The 22,398-nt window shown below is 28.9% G+C and overlaps 1 protein-coding gene across 1 annotated transcript in view; it reads right to left on the reverse strand.

The window, feature by feature from the left end:
- The window catches only part of Picot (putative inorganic phosphate cotransporter protein picot), a 41,112-nt gene extending 27,113 nt beyond the window's left edge, over nt 1–13,999 (reverse strand). Inside the window, 2 exon segments of the mRNA XM_018507484.1 lie at nt 13,688–13,807; nt 13,810–13,999. Of these exon segments, the coding sequence (XP_018362986.1) occupies nt 13,688–13,807; nt 13,810–13,966 (277 nt within the window). The 5' untranslated portion in view covers nt 13,967–13,999.
- Nucleotides 14,000–22,398: the final 8,399 nt, after the last annotated feature.

Genomic DNA, 22,398 nt, shown 5'->3' on the forward strand with positions numbered 1-22,398 from the left:
AAAAAATTTATATATATATATATATATATACATATTTATTTAATTTTACTTCGAGTTATGTTCTAAACATTTTGTGTGTCTACTTTAATACTTTGTATGTAAAATAATTAGAGAAATCATATTATGTAAAAAAAATCATACAATACCATTTTTTTAAATAGCTATGAACTTCATATGACCATAAAAATATATTTTTTTGAAAATTAATTTTATTTATAGACCATCAAGCTATATAACTTTTGTCTTTTTTTCTATAATCAAGTATTTTTTTTTAAATACATTGTTTTCTATTTAATAAATCAAAAATAAAAATTCATTATCTACTACGGTTAAATGGATTTTTGAGAAAGATAAATTAAAACACCCTGCATATACCTACTTATTTTTTATTTTAAACTAGGTTCTTCTATATAAATATTTTGTTTGTGATTTCTTTACTATTATTTTCTTATTTAATAGTAACAAAGGGATTATTTATATACATTTTTAATAGCACTTATATGCATAAATTATAGGGAATACCGAAATGCGTGAATTAAAATATCAGTAAGAAAGTTCTCGAACAAAAAAGTACTTGTCATTTGTTTTAGTTTCGAAATATAAAGATTAAAGGCTATTGCAGGTAAAAGTTTCAGTCGTAACTGTAAAACTGTAAAAAACGATAAACTGATCAGCTATCGCGTCGGGGTAAGCAATAGGTCATGTAACTGTCTACCTGTTGGTTGATCATAAGACGTTAATCGCAATCTTTCGACGGAACGGAACCTTGCGACTATGATTACGGCTTTAAGGTTATGACATTTCTATGCGCGTTGCTTCTACGCTTAGAACGCGGCACATGCTTAGCCTCGACGCAATAGCCAATCAATTTATCGCTTTTTACGGTTTTACGGTTACAATTAAAACTTTTACGTGCAATGACCTTGAAAACTGGCCAATTATAGATTACGATACGGCCGTCTGTTGACATTGTAATGTCAACATTAAAATTATATTATCCATGTGCGACAACTCATAGGCAGATAATATATAACTAGCCAGTTTTTACGTGTCAGAAACTATTTTTGGAAGCAAATGGCAAACAATTTTCATATAACTTATTTTTGCGAGAACTTTCTTACTGTGGTATTTTAATTTATAAATTTCGGCACACACTGTATATTTATTATGTATTCCTATTATTCTTACGGACATAAAGTGTGTTTTACTTAATTATATATTATATAATAATAAAATTAAAAAAATAAAAAATTGATAATGATGAAATCAATAATCGATTCATAATTATAACTTTATTTTTGAAATTTTATTTTTAAATTTTAATATTATAATTAAATAATGACTCACTTTATCGCTACAAAAATAGGAATATGTGAAGAAATATATCTATGTATAAATAATAGTATATATATAATGTATATGTATAACAATCTTTACATCTGAATTCACAAAAAATTTTAAATTATAATAAGATAAATTTTCTTAATAATTAATTTTTTTTATGGAATAGTAAAACTTTCATTCACAGAAATTACACTTCACTTCGACTGAGGATATTACTTATATTTTCTCCCATTGTTTCTTAAAACGTAATCCAAACTGACTTAGGTCATCGCACACAAAAAAATTTATAAGTAATAAAACGTAAGCAGCAAGCGAATTAGCTAATCATATTAGGGACACTAAGGGAGATTTCACCTTTGCAGGCGTAAAAAAATCGAAAATGTTTTTTTCCTTATTTCGATTCCTACATATATGTAATATCTCTGGAAAAGAATTTTTTTTAATTTGCAATGTTAATGGAGCTATGAGCTCAAATACGTAAGATCATAATGTAAACAGTAGCCAATTCGACATGTTGATTTCCTTACTACTTACGTCTTATTGCTTAAGTGTCTTTGTGTGCCACGGCTCTTGTCATCACAAAAAACAGACAAACCGCAAAGTTTAGAAGTATAATTAGATGTAACGAGTACTGCGAAATAGCACAGAATTTCGACAGGCGCTTTCTACTTTAATTTTTTTTTGTAACTTCGATAGTATTAGATGCGACTTAAATTTTGACACATAAACTGTCTAGGAATTATCAGGATTCCTGAATTAATTTTTGTACAGAACTAAAAACTGTACTGTCAACTGTACATCTCTCTTTTACTTCCTTTTTCAAACCATGAGATCGACGATCTTGTAAAATGCTCTCATATCTAATTTTGTTGTATTCGTGAGTGATTTTTTACAAGAAATTGTAAACTCCACTGCGTCTACTTGTCGACGATACCGCGTATTGTTCGCATCTAAATGACTTTATAATATTTTATTAAAAATAAGCACGTTATCGAATAGCTCTGATCAATTACATGCTATTCTTTAGTAAAGTTATTATGAATGACTAACAATAAGTCCGATTAAAAATATCATCATGCTATATTGTAAAATTTATATTTTATATGTTTATCACTATAACTTGACACACACATCTATTCTATTTGTTCTACATTGCCATAATTTCCAGGATAAATTTAAGAAAAAATTATCTCCGTGTAGAAATTTAAGTTTTCACAAACAATACTTATTATTTAAATTGATTATTAAATTTAAAGATTAAAAGGAAAACAAAAATATGAAAATGATGAATGTTGATGAAAATAAAGACAATAAATGTAACGTGAAAACTTAAAATGTATCAAAACCGTTTCTTTTTCTCATAATGTTCATTTATTTATTTATTGATGTCATAGTAAAACTCCCCAAGTCTTGAGAAGCTGTGAAGTTAATCATTTAACTGATTATCTTGTTTGTAATTTTTAGTCTGATAAGAGGGTTGAAGCTAGTGAGTATTCAAAGAATGTTACAATGATATAAAGTTTTTTTATCAAATCTTTTCAATTTATCTTTGAAGAGTTTTTCCCATTGCGCAAAATCGCGCAATGTTGCTGTTTTATCGCACTTGTCGCAACAAGTCACAAATCTGCTTTATCTTAATAAAACGTTGCTTTAAAATCGCGATACAATAGCTATCAATGGAGACCAATTTCGTCTTTTTCAATTAGATTAAATCGTCATATAATTTCTTGCATGATTGCATAATAAAATTAAAAAAATAGTTTCAAAAATATTGTTTTTTCGATAATATCTGATTGTTTTCAATTATAATGTCTAATATTTTATGACATACAAAACTATTAACATATAAAACTAACGGTTGTTGGAAAATGAATTAATTGAAAAAAAGTAATGTTTATTTAGAATAATAAACACGAGAATCAATGAAGGGAAATTTATCAATTCCACATTCAAATAAGAGAGAGATTTGCTTTAATAATACTTTGGATTAGAAGATTTGCTTTAATATTTAATTTTTTCTTTCTTTTTTGTGAACAAAATGATATCAAGTTTTTTCTGCTATAATTAATCATGTTAAAAGTCAAACGTTTTTATATCATACACATATATTTTTTTAATGTATATACGACACGAATAACATTTACGACACAAAAATATTAATATAACAAAAATTTATTTTAATAAAGGGGTAACTCTTCAGAAAAATTTATTTGAAAAATACAATAATTATAAGCCATAAATACACAATTTAAAATTCCATAATCTATTAATAGTCAACATTAGATACAGTCAAACATAATAGCCGATTACTCATCAGATTGCGAATAACCAAGCGTATTGCATCCCGAATACAATGCGATGGAAAAACACAGAGCATAGGTAGAATCGATCGATACTGCATCAGCTAAAGAAAAAATTCCTTACACGCGCATTACGTCAATATTGCGTGTATTACTATGAAAAAAAAAATACTAATCATGTATAATTTATTTTGAATTATTTAAGATTATGTGCTCTTTGGTACAAATTAAAATACAGTAATTATCTCGGCTATCTAGTGACTTGAATCAGGGAAGGGAAGAGTTACTTTTACAGTTACTTTTACAGTTACTTGTTATAACAACAATTTAGTAACAATGTTGCAACTTTTAATGAAAAAAGTCATAAGTAACGAGTAAAGTTACTAAGTTACTAAGTTACAAGTTACTTTAAGAAGTAACGAGTTACAAATTACGAGTTATTTTTTCCAGTAATGAATGACTTTTCCAACCCGCTGTAAATACTTATTGACTGTTCTAAACTATGGTGTTACTTTATTATTATAAAAAATTCGCATTGTCATTACCAAACTGTTATTACAGTAAGGTAACTAAGTAATTAAGTAACGGCAATTACAGTAACGAGTTACTTCCCATCCCTGACTTGAATCATTGTATTGTAAAAGTAATTTGAGATAATTTGTAGATAGGAAAAAGAAAATAGAATATTAATCAATCATTTTTTAATATTATAATATAAAACCTTTTTCTTTCTATACAAGATAAAGGAGAAAGAAAGAAAAGGAGAGACAGAGAGGGAGAGGGAGAGAGAGAGAGAGAGAGAGAGAGAGAGAGAGAGAGAGAGAGAGAGAGAGAGAGATGATTTTCTTCATTAATCTTTTACGCTGATATGATTTCTTGAACGTATTTCGTAGCTTTACAACAATTCGCATAATTATCGCGCGAGTTATTTTCCATGAGTTTTTGCGGTGGAACGCAACTCATTTTAATGCGTGGAAATTTTGAAAAATGACAAAATGTTTTCTCCTTGGAAAATTAAACACTAGTTACTGATAGGATCACGACATTGTTCAACGATATGAGGTACAAATGATCGACTCGTCCAAAATTTGAATTCTCGGTTAAAAATTAAAGAAGTCTCCTATATCCGATTTTTAGACTCATGCATTATTCACTGCAAGTACTGAAAGGCTATAATGCATGTTATGTATATTAGATTTGCATTATGTATATTAGAATTCGCAGTGAATAACAGTGAATAACTGCAACCTAGACCACATTGTGGTTGATTCGCAATTAGTATAAACCGCAAACAAGACGTTTAAGAAAGTAATTTTAATTAAATATTTCTAAAGTTTAAACGACATTAAATTTTGAGAAAATATGGTTCTAAGCACGTGATGTGTTAAAATTCTGCTATCATCTTTGCGATAATAGTTAGTTTTCAAAAGTCCGAACTATAACAAAGAAAATAGAATTTAAAAATAGTACGATTGTTATGTATATATATATATAAAATATAACATAACTGTACACGTTTCAAATTTCTATAAATAAGTCATTGATATGTCGTAAATTTACTCTATTTCGCGCTATAACATTCTTGAAACACAAAAAGAGTAGCAGAGTAACTAGTTCAACGTAAAAATTGCCATCGAGACCAGTCCCGCCTCGGCTGTTCACGTCTGCATCATTAATTATAATTAATTATGTAAGTTGTAAGCTAGAGCGTTTGCGTCGGAATAGTATAAACGCGATGATTATGACATCGTTTACTACAAGCTCGTTACAAGTGTAATTAACGCGCGAGAAGTAAACACTAACTACTCTCTCGACACCTTTTCTGTCATCAATTATTAATTGATATTAGATCATGACTCGTATGTCAAGTATATCATTTTAATCATTGTGTCGAAGTTCGAAATTAGAAACAATCATAATTGTAATTAAAACGTTATATGCAGAGATGATTTTTAATTTATATCGTGCAAATAATTATCATTTACATCTCAATTTGTGATTTTGGTCTATTTAAAAATAGTAAAAATATAATTACATTTTAATTCTTATTTAATCCATAATCGATTATAAATATTTTCCTTTATTTCTAACAAGTTCATGGTAAATTTTGTTACTAATCAAATTATGATACACATATCTTCAATATATATTTCTAAATAACTTTCACCATATATTTATCAAAATAATTTTTTATTTTGACTTAATTTTTATTTCTCGAAAATTTAAATATTATATTTGCTAGAGTAATAGTCTATTCCAGCATATGTCGTTTGACAGTGTACTGTATCCGACAATCGATATAATGATTCGATCGATTAATTGTTGCATGCAAGATAGACCATCTATAATAACGCTACATAGTAGGATAGTAAACAGAATATTTATTATTCCAGGCGGGTATACAGAGTGTATCTGAAATAACGCTCACTAATCATACAGTGCTATTCCTAATAAAAAACTGAGTAAAAAAGTCTTCTACCATTTTGCAATAGTTAATGAAACATTAATTTATAAACATTGCCGAATAAACAGATAAAATCGATGTATAAGACAATTTTAAGATATCTTTCAGTGTTCTTTGTGAAATATTTTAAAGATGTTTCTTAAAGAGAAAGAGAGAGAGAGAGAGAGAGAGAGAGAGAGAGAGAGAACTCTTAAAGATATCTTAAAGTTGTCTTACATGTCGATTTTAGACATTTTGCTCATTAGGTATCTAAAAAAAATATTACGAAAATTGCAAAAGGACTTTTCGACTCAGTTTTTTTTATTAGGAATAGCACTATATGATTAGTGGGCGTTATTTCAGATACACTCTGTATGGCAGATAATACTGTGATGTAATCAGCTGATCAGGTGATGTATATTTGACGATTAAAGATGCATTATATGATAATTTACAAAATTGAGTACAGCGATAAGTATCTTCGTACTTATAAAATCCGATAAGAAAATCTTTATAAATAATTACTCATAAAATGTATCATATAATAATCACATATTTTAGTGAATATTTTTATGCAGTATATATATTAAAATTTTTTTTTACTTAAAGTTGATATATCGCACAAATCTCGATTCTATTTAATTAAATCGCTTGAATTTTCATTTTTAATTTATAGCCTCAGTGATTTGTAACATTAACAAAATCGATATATTAATACATTATTTATAGTATAACATAAACGAAAATAATAGATCTGATGCAAAGATTACTATATTTTCATTATTATTCTGTAATTAATAATTCATTCCGTGAAAAATCTATTTATATTGGCATTTTAATAATCATAAATGCAGACTATGAATAAATATATGACTTTAATTAAATATTTTATATGTAGATATATATAACTAAGTATATATTTAATTATTTTAATTTATTCATATAAATGAAATCTTCTCCAGTTAAATTACAATTTTTTAACTAAAATTAACTAAAGTTATTAAATAATATAACAGTCTTTTCTCTCTCATCACACGTGTAATTAATATATTAATTATAATCTATTAATTTATAATTATTAATTAAATACATTAAAAGATTGCGCTCAAGATTCGCGCATGTGCAATGTAAATGCAGTTAAAGAAACAAGACGCAACTATTCTGACATAGCTTGATTTTTAATTGTTTATAATGTAAATAAAACTGATTATAATAAAACTGATAATAATAAATAAGAAGATGTAGATAAGATAATAATTATGTTATATAATATTATAAAAATTTGTACTTGTTTATAAAAACTATAAAACATATTGTAATTTTTCATCAATATAAAAATATATTTACACAATTAGAGATAAAAGTACTGATTTTTGTAAAAACGCACAATTTTATATATTTGCGCTATAAATTGTGTAAATTTACACATATCATTTATGTAATTTTATAAACTTTTCTTACAGTATGTCGAATACATATGTATCTGTTTTGATTATAGTGAAAATGTTAGAATTGCATTTATTGTTTCATTACCGTTTTATTACGTAAAGGATAGTCGCATTTAAGAAACATTTCGCAGACATAAAACAAATTCTGCAATATAAATTGATATATAAATATCTGGATAAATACATGTAATTTAAAAGCATTCATTAAATCGTGCAACTCAAAATAACTAATTTTATTATCAACTAACACAATTTCTATTACTTTTATTAATTTTTAATCTGATAAATCAGATAAATGCAAAATTGAAATAAAATTTACTTACAAATAATTTACGATTTGATAATATTATTAGGATATTAATCTTTACAATGATGATAATAATGTACTTTACAGACATATAGGATTGTCATTAGTCAAATAGCATTCTGAAAAAAAGATTTCACTAAAAATAAAACTGTGCTGAATCAAATAAATTTTCAAATTAAAAAAAATAAAACACATAAAAGTATAACATAGAAATAATCGCAAAATAAATCCAAAAATGTATTATTTTAACGGTGTAGGAAATACGCTAAGAGAACTGAAACTATATTTTTTGCCAGAATGATTACAATTAAATCTTTATTCATAGACAGATAACTGATTGCGCATATATTAACATTCCTATTTATTCTCAAGGTTATGAAGATAAAAAGAAACATCGAATTACACTGAAAGGCAAGAAACTGTTACGTGATATTTACAAGATATTTAAAGTCTAAAATTGAAGACAGTCGATAATGAATAATGATGTTTAAAATATTTGATACTATCATCATATCGCTAAAGAGTAATCACAATTTAGCAAGAATTTTACAAAAACCCACAAGAAATCGTTTGATAATGGACTTATTAATTTTTAAATCTCACAATTTTATTGGCTACTAAAATAGTATATATTTCTTGCTGTAATTTATATGTCATAAAATATCATCGATGTTAGTCTTTACCGGAAATCTATAATATTTGTTTCTAAGGTATTTTTCTTAATTATCTGAGCAATTAGCAAACACAAGGAAGACATCAGTGTAAACATTAATCTTGTGAAGACTTATCTAATAGTAAATAAGTATGTACGTACAGAAGAGTGACAAATAATTGCTACACGTATCCTATAATAACTCAATGGTGACACAAGCGATTTAATTCACAATCTACGTTAGATAGGGAGTCTTCCGCAAACTAGAGATATATGATTGATGAGCCGTTTGCTTGATTATTGAATATAATAATGATTTTGAGACCTTCACGAGATTCACGTGATGTACTCGCAATGACAATAACTAATTTATCATTAAAAAAATTATTGCACATCAATGACGTTACACAAAGTTTTTCGAAGTTCGCAGTACTCTATCATATCTCACCAAATAATTGTAATCTTTACGTATTAGTATTACGTTGCAATTTATTCAATTATGATTAAAATTTGCGGAATTCAAAAAAAGATAAATAGAATATTTTTATTTACAAAATTAAAATATGAAATCTTATTATTTGTATAATAATTGCTTATTAAATTAGTGTCTTGGTTATTAATTGGATATTAATTCTTTTTTCTTTTTTCAAAAAACAGAGAGTAATATTTTTAATTGATATTTCGACTTTTTATTTTCTTTTACTCTGCAACTGTCTGATTTTAACAAATATTAAGGAACAAATAAGTGATGTACATATTTTCACGAAGATTAATATCTTATCTTTACTTACCGATCATTCTTTTGCACCTGTTATTTAAATTATACATATAAATAATAAGCTAGGCATAAGTCGAGCATGTTGGATCGCTCGGTTAATTAATTTCAAAAACATTACTGCATGTAATGCATATATTTAATGTCTGCTCGATGTTAAAATTCAGAAGAATTGCCTGGAAAGCGCAATCAACTTAACTTACAATGAATTAACGGTTGTCGCTTTTTTCAACTTTCCAATTCCGATAGCTGTTCTACTTATTTCCAATCGAAAAGAATTTGTGTGAAAGCGACTATTCACGGTATAATGCCGGTTAATGCTTCATTTTTTCCTTATAAGAGTAGATTTGCAAAGGAATAAAAATAGCGAAAGCGTTAATAAGCCGATTCGGACCTTGGATTAAAAATATAAATAAGAATATAAAAGAAAAGTAGAGATAAAGTCTGTCATAAAAAATCTGATCTGATAACTTAATTGATTATCAATGATAATCAATTAAAATCGGTAAGAAAATATCTTCTTTTCAATTTAATATCTTAAATCTTTCAATAACCGGTTTATTATTAAAATATCGTCCTATAGTAGATAAGATCAGTTACGATTACTATATACTGATAACAATCGTTCGAAAGGAATACATAAATGAGTATTCTCGGGACCTTGCTAATAGTTGCGACATGGAGAGAAAAGAAATCCGGAATTGTTTTTAGTGTGAAAACGAAGAAAAAGAAGAAATAATCACAAGTTTTAAGAGGTTATGAGAATGTCAGCGTGACAATTCAGTGGACCGCGGAAAATATAAAAAATAGAAAACAGAAGTTTCAATTTCGGTATTGTCGCAAGTACGTAAATCTTGCCATTTGAATTTATATTTAATATTATTTAACATTATTCATATTTCAATTACAATTTCTCTGTAAAATCACATTATCAACATTCACATTGTCACGACAACATATTGTTCATCGATCGTCACGGACCTGTCACTTCCCTATTCTTCTCACCGGAAAACACACAAGGCTGAACTAATCAAGAACATATTTTATTACAAACTTATATTGTTTCTCGTAAATAAAATGAAATATTTCATGACCACAAATTGCGCTTAATTAAAGGAAACGTCAACAATAAATCAATAAAATTCATAAATCTAAATTTTGAAAATCATTTAGAATTCTGAAAGAATAATTATTATTCATATAAACATGAGTACTTCATTATAATTTCATGATAAATTCGTTAAAAACATTTTCTTTAACAAAATAAAATTACAATAAATATTTAGAATTGAAACAAACGTTATTGATAATGTGCGATCTCTCGCGCAATGTTTTGGTTTGTATATGTATATAGGTATCTATGCTATTTACGTCAAAATTTATTGTGTCGTCTGGTTTTGCGATGCAATTTATTCAAAACTGCGACAAGTGCCTTGAAAAAACCGCAAAACAAAATTAAAGTTACATAACGGAATTATTTTACATTTTTACTAAAAACCACAAACAGCGTGAGAAGTTACGTAGCAAAGGCGGGCTAATTAGAATCTCCAGTAAGTAATTATCTGACGGTACAGTTTACTTAGCATTACGTAAAACTGCCGGTGAATGCTTCAAATCGTCATTTCAGACAATCCCATTAGGTGCAGGAATGCCAATGAAATCACGTGATCTCATTACTTCCGAGTCGTGTGTCAGATACGCGCGAATGCATCAAACGAATTGCCAGTAGGTGATCGATCGACTTACGTAAAAATATCGATGTAATGAACCGTTGTTTATTTCGCAAATGTGAAATGCAAAGTCTTATACAATATCAGTAATTAATAATTATGAATATTACTCAGCATTAAAATCCATCTGTAAAACCTGTCACATTAAAAAAATATATATGCTTGCATTTTATTAAATTTTCATCAAGTGCATATAAAATCTAAGTTTTTTTAAATTCGCTGATTTTTATCTTAATTCTTAGGAAAAATTTAGATTATAGTAATCGATATTCATTTTTGCTTCAACAAATTAAATAACTTAGACTTATCTTTTGAATAACTGGTTATTAAATAATCTGACAATTAACACAAAATAAAATATAAAATTACAAGCTAAAGGCTGCTTTATTCAAAAAGACAATGTTTATAAATTTCAATTATTTAATCAACTCTTAGAAGAAATTTGGAATACTGTGTCAATTATTTGATAAAGATCAACATTATTCGATAATATCTATGAGATAATCAATATTAAGTAATTTGAGTTATCTCAAATTACCACAAGACAAAATTAAAAAAAAAATAATCTTATAAATAAATAAGTTTTATTAAATCGCGTCTAAGATCAGTTTGAATTATATTTTTAATTCTGGTGGTATTTCTGACTTCGTCTCATGTGTCATCGTTTCTTTATATTGATTGTAAATTAAAAAATTGTAAGCAATTTAATACTTAATATACATATTACAATTCGTCAGTTGTAATAAACGAATAATCAGTAATGGCAGTAATGTGTGAATATACGTGATTGTTACACAAAACTGACAATATAGTGCATTCTATGGAATTCGCGACTGTTCACACAGTGAACTTGTAAAATTATTCAACCTTTAACAAAGTTAATATATAACTCACTAATTAACCATTCCAACATTGTCGCTAACTTGACCTTGCATTTGAAAGTGAAAGTAGCGTTTTAGCATTTCTACAAACTATATGTAACAGATCAGCGGGTAATGAAAAGATTCAATTCTATCCGTTGAAAGTAATAATGAAGTCAAGAAATACGATCGCCTGAAGTAGCAGCCATAAATCTCTCGCTGTATTTTATACTATTACTTAGACTATCTGAAGTATTTAGATTTTATAAATATATATATATATATATATACATGTATAAACATATATTGTATATATATAAATATACATATTTCTTACGTTAAATTAAATATGTATATATGTACATATATTTTTTTGTTATTAATTTAATTATTAAATATAATCTCAATATAATTTCCGTCTTCATCATGTTTTTTTTTTCTTTCGAAATAATTTCTTTCCAAGTTATCAACATTCTGCCATTTTTTCTAGTTTTCCTATACGATAATTTAAAGAAAAGAACAAGTCATGTTTTGATGTAAATAACATAATGTAAAATAATTGCATTACGTTATATGAAATATTTTAATTTTGCACGTACTATTAAAATAACTTACGTCTACAGTACCTACAAATTCATACGTCAAAATTTGTTAAATAATAGACGAAACTTTATCATGCTAATAGTTCTGTTTCTATCATATAACTTCTTTTACACGACGCATCAAAAGTCAAGTCACATCTCTGTATTACACAATACCTTCTATCTAAGGAGATTTCAAAATGCTCGGAGAGCTACACTGTTAAATTTATAATTACACTTAATTTGAGTTATTTTTAATCATTTCTAAATCGCTATTATTCCTACTCAATGTTACTTTAACTAAGGAATTAAATAATTTAACTCAAGAAAATGTAATAAATTTTACTTAAATTTAATTTATTGTTTACTAATAGCGAATTCGATTAAACACACTCAGTGCGCACTGATGCACATTAAAGCCGTTGTACACGAAATAACGGAAAGATATGTTTATATAGAAATCGATAAATCCTGAAATACTTAATACATTTTATTGTACTATTAGCTAAAATATATATTTTATAATTCGAAATATTAGTATTTCACTTTTATATTAAAATTAAATCAGTATACAACGGCTTTAATATGCACCAGTGTGCACTAGTACTTCCAATGAAATCGTCATAAGTTCATACGTAACAATACAAGCACTGTTTACTTTAAAATCAACTGCAGAAATGAATTAATTTACATTTTAACATGGAAGTTAAAATTAATATAATGTTATTCAACTCAAAGCATTGAGTTTTAACATTTATATTTAACAGCGTATTTACATTTTTTGAATAAATAATAAGCCGTATTCAAAACATATTTTTTCATCAATTAATGTGCGTTTTTATTTTTTAAATGGTATAATATTTATATGTAACATAATAAACTATATGATAAATATGCGTTAACATCGTAACAAGCGTGTTCTGAATATGGGCCAATATGTAGAATTTGCATTTATTATAAGATTAATCGATAATCTTATTTAAATCTTGTAATTTCAACAAGTTCGAATTTTCATACTTTTAACGCACAAAAAGTCCTATATTTATTTATGATAGAAACACAATAAACAAAACATAAAATATATTTCGTGCGTTCAAATTAAGTCGAAGATCAAACCTCTTAAAATACCTTATTTATACATATTTGACTATTTATACTTAAGATTACATATATATTTGAAAAGCCATTTAGAAACCGCATCTCTGGTGCAAAAATAATTCATGATCATAAAATGCCTGTTTATTTACCTTTAGGAGCGGAAATTTCCACATCGAAGGTCTCAGGTTTCTTCATCTCAGATTTCTTTCGATCTGGGGTCATCGCGTTCTCGACCATGTTACCACCTATATCGAAGAGTCGATCGATAAAGAAGTTTGTCGACGTTTAAGGGTGTTTAACGAAGAAAGCTCCGTCTGGAAAGTTGACGTCAGCCCTGTTCCGCGTGTAACACGCAGTGCGACGGTCACTCTGCCACTGTTACAAACACGGCCAAACTCGCGACACTTAGAGGCGAACACCTCGCGCATGTCGGCCAATTAGACCACGCCGTGGAAGCCCCACCGGTGCGGCTCCCAACTCCTCTCCCACGCGCGGTGCGCTTTTTCCTGAATCGCACCTGTGTGCCTATCAGCGAATCGTAAGTAAAAAGGCAAAGCGAAATGGTAAAGTCCATAAGAACAATACTCTGCACACGTGAAAGATAGAATTGTCTAAAAATAAACCATCGTCTTAACGATACAATGGAATATCTCGAAAGGAGCAGATTCCAAACCAATGCGTGATACGATGTGAGGCAAGTGCACGGTGTGCACAGTAAATATGTACAGAGCGTCTTAAGACTAACGCTATTTTCTTTATTCGTGAATCTTTGAGTAATGCGAAGTTAAGCTGTTTTCTCGCTTCGTATCTTGTAAAAGCACCTTTCATTTACAAATCAAAATTTTTTTTATCACTTTCTTAGATCATTCCTGTTTAATGTTTCAACAACCTAAGTTAATTCTTTCTTGTCAAAATTATTGGAGAAATCGTTGCAAGTTTTAAATCTTTTACATTTATTTACCGCTACGCAGGATTGAATTTTACAAAAGAATCGTCAATGTCAAATAGCCCTATCGGAGTTAAAGGCGATTTTACAAAAAGTTGTTTGTATCTTTCGCTGTCGAGTGAAATAATCTTTTGTTACACATTTACGAAATGTTACGTTCTCAAATTGTATTAAAATTAATTTCGATGAATACTTGCTTTGTAATCGTAATATTTAGTGGTATATAAACTTGTGTATGTGTGAATGCACGCTATTTGACACTGCCATTTGTTAGCTACTTTTTATTTTTATTTTCTTTCTTCTTTTTATTTTTTGTACACTGAAAAAAATTTCTGGTTGAAAATGGACGAATCAGAAATTTCTCTCTCTCTGGTTAAATTTATTAGAATTCTAGTTGAGATAACCGGAATTCTGGTTGATACTATATTTTTGGTAAAATCTACTAGAATTCTTATTTTTACCAGAATAATTATATTAATCAGAATTCTAGTTATCTCAACTAGAATTCTAATAGACATAACCAGAAAATTCTGATTCGTCCGTTTTCTATCAGAATTACTGTTTAATCCAACCAGATCATTTTTCTCAGTATATATAAGCATTTATCTTTTTTCTCTTTCTTTTTAATGCATGTACGCATTTGCATTTTAATAATGTTTATTGACGTTGTATTATTCTTACACTTAAGAGGATTATATCCTAGAGCGCCTAATAAATAGCGAGTCATTTAATCGTTCATTCTCTCTCTCTCTCTCTCTCTCTCACTCTTCCACTTATTATTATTATGTTTATTTTATTCACTAAAGTTAACTCATTTAACTAACTCACCATTAATTCATTTAATATCGATAACTCAAAAATATTCATATTTAAGACATGTAGTACAAGAAAATTCATGCCTAATTAATGATAAGTTATAAACTATTAAAATGCTAATCAAATCTCTTAAAATTCTAGTCATACGTGTAGTGCAGAAAAACAGCTATTAGAAGAATTTATATAGCAAAACAAGTATATTTTCTAATTTTAAACAGTTATCTGATATGATAATCAATAGATCAATATATGCAAGACAAGTTATTTACATTTGAAAAAAGAACGATATTAGCTGTTTCTCAATGTCAACGATGCGCATCGCCAAATCTACTCATAGTGCCAAGGCCAACCGGTACGTGAAAGAATTCCCCTCGTAACTATTTGTTCTGAGAAAAAAAATTATTACAATATTCCTTTAATAACTGTAGATCTTTTACGTTTCTTTAAGTAAATTATTTTCAATGTGAAAACCTACAGGATGATTGCTTTTTCTCAAAATTGCAATATCGTAATACCGGATATAATTAATCTTGCGCTATTCGATATAGTCTAAAAATTGATCACTACTAATTATGCCAGATAAACTTATTGACATGTAGAAATAAGAAGCTGGAGCTAACATATAACTGTAATTCCTGTCGCGATTTTATTAAATGAACTATTAGCGAATGTATTTCAGAAATGTAGTCAACTCTAAACAAAGATAGAGATAGTGCCAATATTTATCACAAATAATTAATAATAGAAACTTATCAAACAAGAATTCAGACAGATCGATACGATTGATACACATCCGGCTCAACGATTAGATTAATCCAATATACTCTATTATATCATATTATCTTTGATATAAAAATTAATTTTGTTCTATAATAATATATCTGTGAGTCAATCGAATAAAATGAAGAAATATTACATAAGACAATTAATTAAAATTATATTATCAATTATGTGTCTTTCTTTCAGAAGTGTACAGCGAAATGTGAGTAGGTGAGCGTTATGGAAAATCACCGGTTCACATAATTCTTCCGCGGAAAGTCGATGACTGCGTGCACGAGTTTGCTAAGTCTCCGAGCAGAAATTCCAAGGCGGACGTCTCTTAACGAGAACTACTTCTCCACACCGGAATCGTAACTCATTCCCAGCACGAAGACTCGTTCACGAGGTAATGACTCTCGCGATGTTGTCGGAGTCTCTTATTTGCGGCATGTCACCGTCATCATCATCATCATCGGTGGGCCTCTGAGTGACCCACAGACCCCATCACTGTGGCCTCATTCGCGGGTCGACAAACTGGCACGTCGACCAAGTCGTTGCCAGTAGCAAGTTATACCAGTCCTGTCCGTCCCTTCCACTTCCGTCAATCTTGGTTCTTAACATAGTCACCAATTTGAATGACGCAGGCGATAAAGAGACTGAATACATTGTGCGTGGCGCATCCGTAATAAAGACAGCGTATACATTCTTATTGCAATGGAACGGCTAGCTAATTATGTAATAGCTGCATTGTCGTGTTTTTCATTCTGCATTCTTCAAACATTAAATTACTTGTCTAATGTTTACATTATGGCGAATTTATTTATTTAGACTTTATAAAGTTCAGCGAGAATGTACTAATGCGGATTGTAATATTGTAAATGTGATAATCGTTGCTATTTATCGAAATATTTTGTACCCCATAATTTTATTGTCCATTTTGATATTTTCAATAAAAATTGTGCGTGCGCCGAAAAAAATTTACTAAATTTTGACAGTATTTCTTTGAATAATATTAAATAAACATTTACTTACAGTAAATAAATATTTACTTAATAAAAAAATAATTAAATCCAATTAATGGTTTTTATATCAAATAAATTGGTAAATATTTACTTAGAACTATTCAAACAAATATTTATTAAAATTTAGTATTTTTTTTTCAGTATAAGTATGAGTATGAATGTTATCGAAAATATGACATTACGATTGTTCCATGGTACACGAATAAACTCACAAACGGTGCGACGCGACTTTGTGTATTTTATCAATTACACCTACGACAGTCCCGGTTTACGGAAACTTTAGTCACGCCATAAAAAAGTTTCCGCGGCGAAAGCGTGCTCGTAATTTTACCAGGTCGCATTTCGAATGATGAGAAAGTGTAGCATCGCAACGTGTTTCCGTCCTTTTCCTTTTTGTCAGTAAACGAGCTATGTAGTTTAACCATTTTACCAAGCCGCGCATAGCAAAGTTTCTTTCCGGCTGGTAAACACGAACTTTCTTGCGATTTCGTTTTCGAAACAAAAGTCACGGTCAAAGTAATACGTCAAAGACTCGATTTATTGTCATCAACTAACTGCGTGAATATAAAAATCGATACATATTCGATATTCAAAACACCGGAAATAGCAAATGTCTCGATAAAATTGATACTTTTGATAAATAGTTGATAAATGTGAAATTCCCCGACATCGCGATTGAGATTATCTAAGATTTTGAAGTAATCTACGCATTTCGGTAAAGCGAATAAATAATTCCTAATATAATGATAAGGAATGACTAGGAGAATATAATCTTTAAATTAATTGTTTAAATGGCCTTATCAGATTGCCTTCACAGATAAATTCAAAATAAGAATGTGACGAGAACATGTCTCTCTCGAAAGAGGAAATTCGCAATCGTAGTTGCTTCCACGAAGCCTTATCTCGCGCAATGGATCATCATCTTGTCTACAAATGAAATATTCGATCGCGATCGAGAGTCGTACATTTCATGCAGACTATTAAAGAACGGTAATAAAACTAGTTGTTAAATCGCGCCCCGCGGATTTACGGTCTTGAGATGGTTAATTCTGGGCACGTGCGATGTAATATTTGCTCATCGATCGAGTGATCTCGTGAACAAGCACTGATAAGAAGCAGGAGGCTCGTCTCACGTGACAATCACTAACTAATCACGCGAGCAGCCAATGCAAGTGACAAGCAAAGTCTCGGTCTGCACGTGGCTAAAAGCGTGATCTGGGAAATATCTATAATTCCACGAGGAAAATTTATTTCAATAAATAAGCTTAATGCGACATAATAATTGACTATTTTTATCCAAAGAATTTTATTACAAAAACAATCTATAAAACTTTCATGTGCTTGAAGAACAGCACGGCCGCCGTGTTGAGTTCATCATAAATATAACGCAGAATTACAACAAATCAAAAAAATTCTTAATTTTTCTTACATCTGTTATTCATTCACGCATTTATTTATTCATACATTTCCTCAATTTTTTTAAGTCATTTGTCCATTATTTATTTATTTAGTGAAACAAGAAAAAGAATTAAAAGTACAAAAGTAATTTTAAGGACACGCGAAACGCAATCTTCGTTAGAGAAATCTGCTCTTTATTATGAATTGAATTGTTGCGCAATCATCTCTTGTCTACGTGAAATGTTGCAATGCAATTGTCGCGTATCTCTCGCCTTATAATTGCGTGATTTGCTCGCTTCGCCTTAATTGCGGAGATACGCCGCGTGATCTCCTCGACAAGCACGATTTCGCACACGGGTGAAATGTTTGGGAAAAGTGAAAAGTTTTCTTCCGTGCACGTTTTCTCTCGTTAATTGAGCATTTATAATGATTAACAAGAGTGCTCGTCAACTTATGGCTTACTGTCGAATTCTCGTTAGTAATTAAATATAATTTTGTTTCAAAAAATACATAAATAACGTATAAATTTCGACTTAACATGCAATGTTTGCCTTTCATCTGAAAAATAAATACAAACGCAGATGTATAAATGTACGTAATTGCATCGATTAAAAAACGAACTTCGTCATTGCATAATGGGAGACACTTGAAAGGATTAACGCCCATGTTGTATGCACATGGAACAGAAGTTTTCAGAACCGATTATATGAGTATTAAGTCTTATTGCTTTATGATATCACGATATAGCGTATATGTACAGACTTAAAATTAAGATTATAATTATCATCTTGCACATTTATTGCGAACAAATCTTCTGTTAAATGTTTCGACGAGAAATATTTATATAAAAATTTTCCAACCAAAAAGACTCTTACATTAAAGTATCATGTGTCACCGGAAAGTTTTATTTCATCCCATAAAATCTAATTATTAATTGAATGTAAAATAAATAAATAAAGTATGCGGTTTGTATCTTTCGGTTTTGAAAGAATTTATTAAGTGTACAAATTAATAATCCAAATGTTTTTAGCAGTTAAGAAATTAATTTTAAAATCAATTGATTTTTTCGCTTTTTTGCGGTTGTGTAATGTTTACATATAGCTATTAGAAATGACATTAAGGGTGCGTTCTGAATTATACATAAAGCGCATGATGCATCATTTGTTGTTTATCAAATAATAAAGAAGGATAAAACGATACATCATGCGCTTTATGCTCGGAACGCACCCTTAAGCTCATGTTTAGATTCCTATCCGGGTGTTCGCCAGGTGTCACGTCATCCTTGTTTAATGTTTGGTAAATAACAAGGATAGAGTGATACTTGGGTAGCATCCGGTTAGGAATCTGAACATAGCCTAATATGGCGACAGGCCCAATATAACCTTCAAAAATATTCAGTTCAGTATAGAGTCAAACATGGCAACAGATAAAGTGCATATCCGACACCGTATTTTGTATGAATTTCAACAAGGAAAAAATGCTACAAGAGATGAAATTCGTCAGCTGCCTGAAAGATGGCTTAAAGTTATAGAAAGCAATGGCAAATAAACTTTGATTAAAAAATTCGTTTCACTTTTTTTAGAATAAATCTTGAATTTAGCTAAAAAATTTGGATTATTCATTTGTACACCTGATACAAAAATTATTTTTAATTTATGTATATCGATATATTGTATATCGAAAGCAAATTATATAAAATTAATAAAAAAAATATAATAGATTGTAGCTTTAAATTATATAAACATTAAATATCTTAATTTACATGAGAAACCATTCTGACAAGATTTAAAATTAAACATTTTTTTTTTACGTCAATTACTTTTTAAGTCAATAAAATTAATTTTTATTTTAGGAATAAACAAAGTCATACAATATCTGAATTACAAATTTGCTATTACAGATTTTAAATAAAAAAATATTCAATGTATAACAATTTTCTTCGCCGCAATATCGGTCGAATGACAGGTTTCCAAAAAGATAAGGGTGATAAAAAAACGAAATAAAAAATGGAAATATTTTTTGTAAGTAACTATTATATATAATGCAGCGTAAAATTATTTTTCGTTGAAAATTGTAGAAAGGGGCTTAATAAACCAACACTGTCTTAAAAAATAAAAAATTTATCATAAACGAATGAATTAACATATTGAAAAAATTCTACACTTTACTACAGCTATTCTATTTATACAAAAAAATATTTAATTATTTCTCGATTTTAGAACTGATCAGGTGACCTAAAATTAAACATATATAAAGTAATCTATCCGTCATTTTGGTTCAAAACATGATGGAAAAATTCAAAACTAAATGCAATTATCAAGTTAGAATAATTGCACTTAAGATAATGTACCTTAAGTGCAGACAAGTTACATTTAAAATGTGCACTATTCGATGCCATTTCGACTCAAAATTTTTTTATTACGTTACTTTACATTGTTAATGACTTCAGTTTGATCTGCACTCCTAAAATTCGGTAATTATTACAACAATTACATTATCGTTTCAACTATTATTTTACAAAGTTATTGAATATACCGTTCGAACTTGATATATTGCATTTATCAGGAACACAAAAATGAAAATTTCGTAAACCAAAATTTGTTTCCCATACCTTTAATTATATTTAATATCGTATTTAATTAACATATAACATTTAGCTTAATATATGTTAAATAAAGTTGTCTGATATGATAATCGCAACTACTGTTCAACACGAGAACATGTGTATTAAATATGTGCGCCAATCAAGAGATGCTCGAAGTACAAACCTTCATTTCACGATAAGAAAACAAGCTAGAAAATCCTTCGAAAATCATACAGACGACATTGGGAGTAGGCTAAGTCTCTCAGGCCTGTCTTTCTTCACGGATTTATAGTGCTTTAATTTCCATTATTGTCTTAAATAGTGCATTTAAAGGGATGAAAAAGCTCTTTGTAAGAACGAGGAAAGCTGGTGAAATTGTGTCTCAACAAACATCCGAAGTATATAATCTGTTGACAGACGTTAACGAGCATCTATCATGTACCCTGAATATTTCACAGTCGTAATAACGCTCGTTACCTTGATTGTCCGTAATTTTTTCGCGGATTCATAATTTTACAATGTGCAGAATTACGCAAATCACTAGGTAATCATGAACGTACCGAGAGATTATAGTACAATAAACGGTGCACAAACAATCGAGTCTCTCCACGAACCTGAAGAATTTCCGCAGTCAGCGGAGACTAGTGTGGTCGGGATGATCCTCATTATTCTGTACATCCTTGCGCTATCACTCGGCAATGACGTAATCACGTCATTTCGCGTCGACGATGTGATCGTAAGATTTATCGTGAACGCGACGCCCACTCTATTCCCACCTTCGAGAATATCTCTACAACTGTGCATTAACTATGGCAAGATTTTCGTGTTCATAATTTTTATATATTAGTTGTTCATTAAAGAGGGAAGGAAACACTCGAAATTTATAGCAACTATTAGCTGTAATTGCAAAAAATATACACTGAAAAAAAATATAATCAATTTTAATAAATATTTAGTTGAATGCTGCCAACTAAATATTTATTGAATATAAAGATATATTTATTTGATACAAGAAATATTAATTTGATTTAACAACCAATTTTTTTACTGAACAAATATTTATTTACTGTAAGTAAATGTTTAGTTGGCAGTAATGAATTAAATATTTATTTAAAAAAAAATTGATTATATTTTTTTCTCAGTGTATTAATAAAGAAAGTAAAAAATGGTCTTCTCTCTCTCTCTCTCTCTCTCTCTCTCTCTCTCTCTACAGAAAATGTTCCAAAATTCACAAACTAAAATATTACAACAAGAAAATTCTCGAATAAAAGTTAATAAAGTATTAGCGATTTTTTGTTAAGTATGACGGTTTAAAATTGCGGACGGTTTACAATT

The sequence above is a fragment of the Trachymyrmex cornetzi genome, unplaced genomic scaffold (genome assembly GCF_001594075.2).
Source record: "Trachymyrmex cornetzi isolate Tcor2-1 unplaced genomic scaffold, Tcor1.1 scaffold24, whole genome shotgun sequence".
Classification (NCBI taxonomy): domain Eukaryota; kingdom Metazoa; phylum Arthropoda; class Insecta; order Hymenoptera; family Formicidae; genus Trachymyrmex; species Trachymyrmex cornetzi.